Source organism: Phyllobates terribilis, unplaced genomic scaffold, assembly GCF_046119375.1.
Source record: "Phyllobates terribilis strain yellow unplaced genomic scaffold, ASM4611937v1 Scaffold_13__5_contigs__length_258822181, whole genome shotgun sequence".
NCBI classification, from domain to species: Eukaryota; Metazoa; Chordata; class Amphibia; order Anura; family Dendrobatidae; genus Phyllobates; species Phyllobates terribilis.
In genome coordinates this window covers 71,046,494-71,058,207 of record NW_027362773.1, presented here as the reverse complement: position 1 = coordinate 71,058,207, position 11,714 = coordinate 71,046,494, and the positions used below count along the sequence as shown (strand labels likewise).

Sequence of the window (11,714 nt, the reverse complement as noted above, 5' to 3'; positions counted from 1 at the left end):
AGAAGGGGAGGAGAGAGGAAAGGGGAGGAGAGAGGAAAGGGGAGGAGAGAGGAAAGGGGAGGAGAGAGGAAAGGGGAGGAGAGAGGAAAGGGGAGGAGAGAGGAAAGGGGAGGAGAGAGGAAAGGAGAGGAGCTGGAGGCAGACAGACATTCTGCTGCAAGTTCACTTGAAACAAAAGCTACACTTGAACCCCTTGGAGACACAGCCATTTTTCATCTTTTTGTCTCTTCGATTCCAGGAGCAATAACATTTTTTTACTTTTTCTTCGACATAGCTTTACGTGGCTTTATTTTTTGGGGGGATGAGTTATAGTTTTGAATTACATTATTCATTTTGCCATTTAATGTACAAATAAAATGGAATACAAAATCCAAGTTAAGGAAATGTAAAAAAAAAAAAAAAAAAAAAAAAAAGAAACCAATACAACTATTCTGCCATTGTTTTCATAGAATTCACTTTCAATAAAATTGACTTGACTTAAGAGGTTTTTTTTTGCTTTTAAATACTTAAAAAAGTAATTACCCCCACGCCTCCCCCCCCCAAAAAAAAAACAAAATACCAATCAATAAAATAATATATAAATAAAAGCTGGTATATTCTGGGTGCTGTAACTTTTTTATTTTTTGGCTGACAGTTCTATAGTAGCTGGCTTTTTAAGCCGTGATACTAAATATGATAATGAATTTTATAATTTTAGAGTTCGCCATTTGAATTTCGGGAAAAGAAGGTGATTTAACGAGTAATTAAAGTTCAATTCTTTTTCCATGTTGTTGCATTTGGCAAGTTCCTTCTTTCCGGATCAAAAAATATGATCTAAAATGGCCTCCAAAGCCTTAAATTTTCCCAGACTAGTGTAACATCAGTACTCTGTGGCTATATAACTGGAGTACTGCTGCTGCTTGCAGAGAGGTTGCACCTCAGGAGTGTGCTTTCTCCTGAGGAAGGCAGTGCTCTAATGTGAGGTCAGTCTTGTTTAGCGCATGGCTGTTTAGCCAACGGTGTCTGACATTACCCTATGAGGGAAATGCCAACACAGCAGCAAGAGAGGAGTGCTAGATGACAGAAGTTGCAAATGATTATATGGTCTCCCACACCAACTGCATAATGCTAATCCATCCAATCTGACTGATCCAGTATGGGAGGTTTGATAGGTTGCTAAGGCCATGTACATATTTTTAACTTACCCCCAGTCTCCCAATCTCTGTGGTCCAGCCATGGTATCGGAGGCAAGTGTTGTTGTAGTTGGTGCCACAGTTGTCACCTGTGACCAGGCGGGAACCAATATTGGTTGTGTTCCATTTGACCACATGTGCTGAAATGGTAACATGTAAATATTTTAATTACATTATAAAAAAAAATGTAATAGCATAAAATACATGATTGCTCATTTATAAAGCTTTCTAGGAGAAAATCTCACCTGGGAAAGGACACCTGGTCGTATCTGTAGGGGCTGAATGGCCGGAGCCTGCGTTACTAAGGGTAAAGCATTATCTACTCTCACAGAATAACTTGTGGGCTTGCCGTGATTTGGTGGGATTCCTGCAAGAATAAGGAGTCATATTCAATCATCAAATTAACAGTCAGTTAAAGCAATAAGACCAGTTTAGAAGAATGAGAGCGTAGAACTAAATCAGCCCTCTAAATGCAGGGGACACAAACCGCTTCAGTACAGCAGTTTAATAATAGCTCATAACATACCTTGGAGAGTTGGGGGGCAAAGTATCAGGGTCTGCTGAAAAGAATCATTGCAACCAAACTGAGCAGTTCCTGCCTGCACTGGGATCCCGTGGTGTATCACTGAATGCCCCGAAGTTGTTAACGCCTGAAACAATAAATGTATTTTTATTCAATAACAAAAAATACAAGCACATAAGAAAAGGTCTGCAGCAAACATGTGGATCTCTGGTATAGGAAAGTAAGGACCTAGTCCTTCACAGAGTGGTTGTGGGGTGCCTCACTCTTTGATGTGACTTTACATTGGCTGTGGAGAGACACTACTATCTGAGAGGCCAGAAGATCATGAGCCACTCATTATTTAGAAAAGGACACGTGCCCGAGACCTCATAGGCATTGGAGGGTTGCCTCAGTAACTATCTCACCCAAAGTACAGCGCCATCTCTTCATGCATGATATTTGTTTGATATCAGACCGTGTAGAAGAGAGAGGTGCTGCACAGCCCCTTTAAGGGTATTCCTAATTAAGGCAATCCATGTCCATAAATATTCTATGGTGTGGGGGATGATGGTTACCCATTCAGGACCCTACTGTAACCCAGAACCAACATATGCCATGTAGCACCCACAGACCTGGGGTGGTCAGTAATTTAAGCGCTTAGCTGGAGAGGTATAAAAGAAATTGGGGTGTGGAACAGCTCGGGCCCAATGTGATTGGTTGTTTATGAAATAAAAACCTATGCTGCAGAGAGAATATTGAAGACCTATAGGTAATGAAAGGGTTATTCTTAACATGTCTTGAGCAGCACACAGCTCTCCACCCTGTCACTGCCTTGTTGCTGGTAGCGGGTGGGGGCGGCACTCCTCCCTGAGTGAGTCTTGATGCAGTATCTTCTCCTACTGCTGAGTGTAAGCTACACACTCAAGACAGTCAGCGGCTTGTTCTTATGTCTACACTGTTATCGCTATGTTTGCATACAGAGATAACACAGCCTTCCAACAAGCTTGGTCAGTGATTGGGAAAACTGGCCTGAAAGTTGTGGGCCAGCCACAGGGGAGGGGTGGAGGTGATTTGCAGAACTGATATCAGCAGCTTTGGATGAGAAGATGACATGATGAGGAAGGCGGGAAGCTGTATAGAAATCAATGTGCTAAAGAGATCTGACTGGGATCTCAGGTGTTCTTCCCCCAGCGAGGATTGTAAACGTTGCGAATCGAATATTTGGCCAGGCTCTGGTGGTTGATCTCCTTGGCAATGAGAAGTAAACAATGTAAACTATTTTCATGCTTTCTAACTATACCAATTTTATAACATGAAAATAATCATGATCTCATGATCACCAAGTAGCTGCCTGACCTAGCAGATCTGCTTGGTCCCAGCAGATGCAGATCAGCTCTGCCAGTGACTGCCTTCTCCTGTAGGAGATGCCTTCTCCTGTATATGGGGCTCCCATGAATGTTAGTGGAAAAAATGAATAAGAGAGAAAAATATGTTCCCCAAAGATCTTTTATGATCTCTTGCAGGACAAATTATGTAACTCCCTCTATCACGTAATAAACCTACAAACACACACTGCTTTTCCGAATAGAAAGTGCGAACAAAGGAGAAAACTAAACTAAATCAAATAATTGGTGTTTAGACACTTTTCCTTCAAAACAGCATCAATTCTTATAGATACACTTGCACCACGTTGGGGATTTTGTAGGCAAGAGTACAGCAACAAGACACAAGGTAGTTATACTGCATCAGCAAAGTCTCTCCCAGGCAAAGATTTCAAAGCAGACTGAGGTTTCTAGATCTGTTCAAGTTCTTTTGAAGAAGCACCAAAAAATGTTGAGGACCACAGACGCAGTGGTTGTCCAAGGAAACTTAATGCAGCAGATGAAAGACCCATCATGTTTACTTCTCTCTAATACTGGTCGAAATCCAGTAGTGCCATCAGCTCAGGAATGGAAGCAACTACTGGGATCCAGGTACAACTATTTACTGCTAAGAGAAGTTTGGCCAGAAGTGTCATCATAGAGGAATTACACACAAAACCCAAACTTTTTACATGAAAAACAGGCCAAGTGTGTAAACTATGCAGGAAAACATGGGAATTGGGATGCAGAAAAATGGCAGCAGGTGCTCAGGACTGATGAATCACAATGTGAAACGTGACTATAACAAAAGTCAGTTGTTTTCTGAAGGGCTGGAGAGATGCACAATAAGGAGTGTCTGTAGGACCAGTGAAGCATGGTGGAGGGCCCTTGTAAGTTTTGTGCTGCATTTCAATAAATGGAGTTGGGGATTTGGTCAGGATTAATGGTGTCCTTAATACTGGGAAATACAAGCAGAAACGTATATTCACTATGTAGTACCATTAGGGGAAATCTGGCTGTATGTTTTGGAGCCAATGCTATTAATAACCATCTTCAGCTGAAAGAAGAACAAAGAGCCCTAGAGGTAGTGATATGGCCCCCAGAGAGCCCTGATTACAGCATCACTGAGTTTTCTGGAATTACATGAAGAGACAGAACGATTTGTGAAAGGCGACATCCAAAGATCTGTGATTGGTTCGCCGAGATGTTTGGAACAATTTCCATGCTTTGTTTCTTCAAAGAACAATTGATGCCGTATTGATTCGGCAGACTTTGGCCAAACCAAATAATGATTTTATTTAGATTTCTATTTTGTTCATTCACTTTACATTATGTTAATTGATAAAAATAAACTATTAACACGTTTGTTTTTTTAAAGCATCCTTACTTTGTGGTATTTTTTCTACACCAGCCTAAACTTTTGCACAGTTCAGTATATATATATATATATATATATATATATATATATATATATATATATATATATATATATATATATATATATATATATATATATATATATATACATACATACTCATACATGTATAAATAAAACCACCTGCAAAATAAATTTCAGGAAACAACGCAATAAAGAGTAAAGTCCTCACCACAAGAAAATCAGATTTTTTTTCCATATAAAAATACATTTTCAATATGCATAGAAAATAAAAAGCAAAAACCTACACATTAGGTATCTGCATGAGGCTAAGTTTACAGGAACGTATAAAATATTGTCAGAGTTACATCTAAAAACCTTTAACCATTTTTTTCTCACTTGTCATCTGTTTCTTTTTTACAAAAGCAGATAATTTACAAGACTACAGTTTTTTCGGTCAGAGGATTGGAGGCAGCGTACGGCATCAGATTTTTTTCCGCACCCATAAACTTGACAGTGAAGCAATTTTTTCACACAAAGACTTGATCAGTGTAAAAAAAACAAAAAACCCCGCTCATGAGCACTGCTCCATTGAATAATATTGGTCTGTGTGCTGTTTTTTCACAGGCAGGACCCAGACCGAAAATACACTTGTGTGGACCCTACCCTGACCGTCATAACTTGGAGTATCCGTTCACATTGTTATTTGGTATGAAACGTGAACAGTAAAAATAAAAGCAAAAAAAATTGCTTTGTTCTACCCAGCAATTTATATATACACCCCAAAACAGTGCTGAAAAATAATACAATCTGTCTGGAATAAAACAAAGCCTCATTCAGGCCCGTAAATGAAGTTAATAAAAAAATTATGGATGTTGAAAAAAGGTTAAGTAAAAGCAAAAAAAATAAACTGGCTAAGGCCCATTCAGATCATGTCCTTAAGGGGTTAAATTACACTGGACAATGCTTACACACCCTTAACCATGCAAAGTTCTATTCAGCCACTAGATGGCGCACTACTCACATCCCTAAAAGTAATGAGTAAGAAAAACACAGCTGTTTACAACACAGTGACTCTGCAGCCCAAGAAGGAGAAACCCAGGATGACTTCATTTTACAAGTTATAGAAAACCTATCAGTAGGTGGCACCTGAGACAAGGACATCGCTCATGTGCTTCTTCATATGCTCTGGACACTCCCAAACTGTTCAATGTCACAACAGAACATAGAATAAACCTACATCCCTGTACAACTGATAGCAGAGATTTAGCAGGAATTTAGCACACACCTGACTTCGGACATTGCCAATTTTGGTAAACCCAGTGGGAAGGTTGGCGGCGTTGACTGAGGCGATCGGTCTCATGACTGCTGTTTTATTGCGGTTAGATGCGTCACAGAGGCTGGGACGAGACTTGCAAACATCGATGATATGGAAACACGATTTTACACTGAAAAAGAAAACAACTTCATTTGGTCTTCATAGTAAATATGATTTGAAAACACCAACATCAATATAATCCAAAAGCTCTCATTTGTTTCCATTCAGTGGCCCATTGGCCACCATTTTACTGCTCATATGTAATCTGGCCATCATGCCCAGTACAATGCTGACTATTGCTGTACCGTGTACGGATCTTCATTTATGCTCTGTATTAAAGCTAGGCTCCTCGTGCTTTCACAGCAATATTGTGCTGAGCTGCAAACAGGCTGCATCCCCTGCTTGTTCACAGTCTGTAAAGGGCTAATGCTAAGCTTTACAACAATCACACTCCCAGTGTCCAGGTTTGTTTTTTCTTTTGCATAGAGCTTTAAAGGATACCTGTCAGTATATTAATGCAGCTTGAACCAGGGGCAGCATGGATCGAAGCGCTTACCTGCGATTGCAGCCAGGATTCCAACAACAGCTGGGACCGGCCCTGGCTCCTCCACACTCCGCGGCAGGTGACTGATAAGGCTCCTCCACATAAGTACATATGGAAGGACCTGTCAATCACCTGGAGCAGTACAGAGAGAAGCCGGCCAGAGACCATGTCGGACTAGTCAGGTCTCTCCCTATAACCACCAATTGGCTTTTCAAGCTATGTTTTCTATGAAATGCCGCAGAATTTCACAGTAAAACATACCGGCTGCAATCGCACTGGTGGGTACTGATGCACAATGCCCCTGGTTCGGGCAGCATGAATGTAGTGACTTCTACAATCTGCTTGTCACTCAGTAACCATGAACTCCAGTGAGCAGCTTCCCCCCCTTGCATTGACCCTATGAAGTGTTTTGGGTGCCACCATGTGACATTTGGTTGTACATAACCATGGACAGCCTTAGGAGTAACCAGGCAGTGCAGAGTTCACCGCTCTGACTTGGGTAACAGGCATATGGTATGCTTGTGTTTAATAGCATAAATCGCAGTGCTACCATCTGTCTTGTCCATTTAATCTATACTTCAGCTTTGACCTATTTAAGAATGTGACTGTGCGCCAACAGTTTGGTGAGTATTTCATTGCAGTCATATTTTCCATGTCCTGTCGGGGGTACATGCTCCTACTGGCCAGAAATACAGAGCATAGGGGATGAGGTCTGTGACGAGGAAAGGAGATGGGATATGGCAAAAGAAGCGATGGCTGAGTTTCCAGCCTAACTACAACTCTCATACACTATTTCTGTGGTGATCTGCCATATGACTACACTGTGCATTCAAATATGACAGGCAGCCACTTGTGAAGGCTACAGACACCTTTGCAACCATTGTTTTATTGTCTAAATGGATCTGAAATTAAAAAAACAAAAACAAAAAGCAACTTTAGAATTTTTTTCATTAAGACCCATCATTTCTATAACACCTCCAGAGTAACGGACTACAAACAAACCCTGTGCAGTGCAGCCATATTTCCATCCATGGCCTCTACATTATGCTAATTTATGTTTGGTAGGTTAGCAAGAAGGACAGGTAGAAGGGAGGATGACTGCAGATCAGACTATACAGGGTTCGTTTGTTGTCTGTCACCATGGAGACACATAGGTCAGTATAGGAGCTGCAGAAATAAAACAACTCAAAATTTTTAATTACAACATTTACTAAATTGATAAACAGTAACAGAGCACATACACAGCTCACATTTGTGTCGCAATTCTATCCCCCAAAGCATCTGTTATAGTTGCAGAGAATTGTCCAAGTGTCACTCATACATAAATGAGATGCATCAGGAGTTATGGACATATCGCATTGATGGTCCTATCTGTGGAGATGATAGTCAGTAAGGCTTTTTTCCAGGCTAGAGTTACTGGTGTCGGTCTTGGTTTCTATAAAGCTTAGACTCTGTTCCTATCTGTGGGGTCACTTTGAGTCCTAGTTGTGGATTCTGTCACTTTGACATGAAAACAGCAGTGTACGCAGCACTAATTTTCCCATTAAAATGACAGACACCTTGGAGAAAAAAATAAAAGGACCCTTCATACCTTATTGGCGTCATAAAGTCACCACTGGTGCATGCAATGGTTTTGAAATTGCCATATAGCTTCTGTAAAAAACAGAAGCCACAAAACTGATGTGAACAGAGCCATACTGGTATATTTGACAGAAGGAATAGGGATTTTTATAGTCTGTGACATGACAGAGCCATTAACATTACTGAGGTCCATCACCGCGATCATGGCTGCATTATAACCTGAAGCCATGCCACTGTGCGCAGAGCTTACACTATCTCCCTTAAATTCTACCCTCAAAAACCACTCTGCAGATACTGTTGTTTCTAATTCAGTTCATATCAAATTATAAAACCCAAAGTAAATAGATAGACATCCATGTAACAGCATCACAGAAGGAAAGAAAAAGCAAAGGCAAAAAAACACGTAGACAGCATGATTATGTCGGAGGTTATTGTAACAAACTAGAAATACAGAAATTCATTAGGAAATCAAAAGAAATTCAATTCAGAGTGTACATTACTATACATGAAGTATAAATCTAACAGTAGACAAGACAAAATTAATCAGGCTTGTGGTCCCACCAAACATGAGGAAGAATGCCTAAACCTCCGACCCCATCGGCCTTTAAATCTTTGGCACACTCTGAACAAAACAAGACAAATCCCCATTGTGCATAGAGACTGTGAAGGGCCATTTTAATTCTATAAGACTGAAGATTAGACATCTACAGAGAAATCCCATTAGCATTATACAAAGCGTGCTGTGCACAGTAGTGCTGCCTCAGAGTCTTCTATAGCAGTAAAGAGAGCCCTGTATGTCAGCCAAATGGACAATACCATCCTGGGATTCACAATGCTGCTCAGAAATCTAAGAGCTTCACCAGATGTGCCGATCAGTGACTTACTGATTGCTGTGGGGAAAATCGAGGAGGTGCTTCATGGTAACAAAGGAGTGGCTTAGGGTGTCAGCCGGACTGATCCTCAAATCAGCATCGATCATCAACATCTTCTTCAGCAGGCCCACAAATTCTCTCCTATCTGCTTTCTCTGCCACCAGGTCACTACCATCCAGATCCATCACCATGTTCACCTGGAATCAATGAACAATGTCAATCAATCACCTTTAATTTAAACAAAAAGTTGTAAAAATTGCGCATGATCAAAACATATTTAATGACGACCAGTCAGAAGGATGCAAAAATGAAAAAATGAAAAATGAAAAAAGCATATACAGAATGGTAGGAATAGAGCTAAGCAACAGTACATGTGAAAAAGACTTAGGTATACTAATAGATCATAGACTGAACATGAGTCAACAGTGTGATGCAGCAGCAAAAAAGGCAAATACAATTCTGGGATGTATTAACAGAAGCATACAGTCTAGATCACGTGAAGTCATTATCGGTCTTTACTCCTCTTTGGTCAGACCTCATCTGGAATACTGTGTACCGTTTTGGGCACCACATTTTAAAAAAGACATCGACAAACTGGAGCAAGTTCAGAGAAGAGCGACCAGAATGGTGACTGGTCTGCAAACCATGTCCTATGAGGAACGGTTGCAGGATTTGGGAATGTTTAGCTTGCAAAAAAGAAGACTGAGAGGAGACTTAATAGCTGTCTACAAATATGTCAAGGGCTGTCACATTGTAGAAGGATCATCTTTATTCTCATTTGCACAAGGAAAGACTAGAAGCAATGGGATGAAACTAAATGGGAGGAGACACAGATTAGATATTAGAAAAAACTTTTTGACAGTTAGGGTGATTAATGAGTGGAACAGGCTGCCACGAGAGGTGGTGAGTTCCCCTTCAATGGACGTCTTCAAACAGAGGCTGCACAGACATCTGTCTGAGATGATCTAGTGAATCCTGCTTTGAGCAGGGGGTTGGACCAGATGACCCAGGAGGTCCCTTCCAACTCTACCATTCTATGATTCTATGAAATTTATGAATGGAGAACCCTGCCCTTTACATTAATAGTAACTGTTTTAATTTTTATTCCATAAATAAATAGTACACACAAAAATAAGAAACTTTGTAAGATATCTTATCAGAGAAATCGGCTTCTTTCTCCTCCAGGACTGATCAGTCTCAAAATTCTCAATTCACAGGTAATATCTGTATTCAGTGAAGTCCGTGATTACAGAAACCTCTTACAGCCATATTTTACTCACAGCATTACACAGATCAGAGGTTAAACGCTGGCCATTTTTGCATTTCAGTGAATTGTAAGACTGAATCATGCCAATTTTTCATGTTTTGCCGCCTGGGGGCCCATAGATCACAAGCAACCAATATTTGTCGGCCTTGTCCCTTTGTCCACATGGATTTCTCCAGAATCTCTGAATCTTTTGATGATGTTATGTACTGTAATTATCTAATCACATTTAAACTCATGCTACATAGAAGTCAGTACACTGCTGCCATCACTTACAGTGATTCTGATTAACCCCATATAAAAGTTACCTGCTCTAGTGGGATATTCATTGCATTTTCTTAGTTGCATTTTACAGTAAAATCCATATTCCAAAAGCCGCTTACAACACAGCAAAGGGATCTTATTGTTAAGCGTTAAAAGTCAGAAGGATACAAAAAGATGTCCAAGGCATTAGATATTCCATGGAACAAAAATTATGGTCATGAAAAAGTGGCTTCAATTTGGCACAACAGTGACATTACTTAGGAATGGACGTTCCTTAAAAGTTGAGAAGGCAAGAAGAAAATCTGTCTCGGAGGCTGCCAAGAGGCCTGCAGCAACATTAAAGGAGCTGCAGGAATTTCTGGCCAGTACTGATTGTGTACAGCATGTGGGAACAATCTCCCATATTCTTCATATGTCTGAACTATGAGGTATGGTAGGAAAACGGAAGCCTTTTCTTACAAAGAAAAATATCTAAAAAGTGGAGAAAGTACGGAAATTGTTTTTCTTGGTGTGATTTTTTTTTATAAAACAAAGACCAGCCATTTTAACAAGAGTGTGTAAACTTGTATGCGCTATTGAAGAGAGTGAATGGCCACTGCTCCCCACGCACACAGTTTTTTTTGTGGGCAGCGTGCTGGGCATTAGGGGGTGCCAAGCATACCAGGATGGAGGGGTGCCATGCATACTAGGATGGGGGAATCAAGGGGTGCCATGCATACCAGGATGGGGGAATCAAGGGGTGCCATGCATACCAGGATGGGGGAATCAAGGGGTGCCATGCATACCAGGATGGGGGAATCAAGGGGTGCCATGCATATCAGGATGGGGGAATCAAGGGGTGCCATACATACCAGGATGAGGGATCAAGGGGTGCCATGCATACCAGGATGGGGGAATCAAGGGGTGCCATGCATACCAGGATGGGGGAATCAAGGGGTGCCATGCATACCAGGATGGGGGAATCAAGGGGTGCCATGCATACCAGGATGGTGGAATCAAGGGGTGCCATGCATACCAGGATGGGAGAATCAAGGGGTGCCATGCATACTAGGATGGGGGGGGATCAAGGGGTGCCATACATACCAGGATCAAGGGGTGCCATGCATACCAGGATCAAAGGGTGCCATGCATACCAGGATCAAGGGGTGCCATGCATACCAGGATCAAGGGGTGCCATGCATACCAGGATCAAGGGGTGCCATGCATACCAGGATCAAGGGGTGCCATGCATACCAGGATCAAGGGGTGCCATGCATACCAGGATCAAGGGGTGCCAAGCATATCAGGATCAAGGGGTGCCATGCATACCAGGATGGGGGATTGGGGTGCCTTGCATACCAGGATGGGGATGAGGGCCACGTATACCAGGATGGGGAGGAGAGTCACGGATACCAGGAAGGAGGGGCCATACATACCAGGATGGAGGATATTAACAGAATTGGAGGACATTACCCCAATACC

The 11,714-nt window shown here is 41.5% G+C and overlaps 1 protein-coding gene across 1 annotated transcript in view; it reads right to left on the bottom strand.

Moving 5' to 3' along the window:
• HIPK3 (homeodomain interacting protein kinase 3) overlaps positions 1–11,714 on the bottom strand; it is a 191,560-nt gene that overhangs the window by 12,719 nt on the left and 167,127 nt on the right. Inside the window, exons 6-10 of the mRNA XM_073658122.1 lie at positions 8,738–8,922; positions 5,699–5,858; positions 1,699–1,822; positions 1,418–1,539; positions 1,185–1,312 (exon numbers count right to left, since the gene is read on the bottom strand). Coding sequence (XP_073514223.1) covers positions 1,185–1,312; positions 1,418–1,539; positions 1,699–1,822; positions 5,699–5,858; positions 8,738–8,922 — 719 coding nt within the window. The remainder of the gene's footprint in view (positions 1–1,184; positions 1,313–1,417; positions 1,540–1,698; positions 1,823–5,698; positions 5,859–8,737; positions 8,923–11,714) is intronic.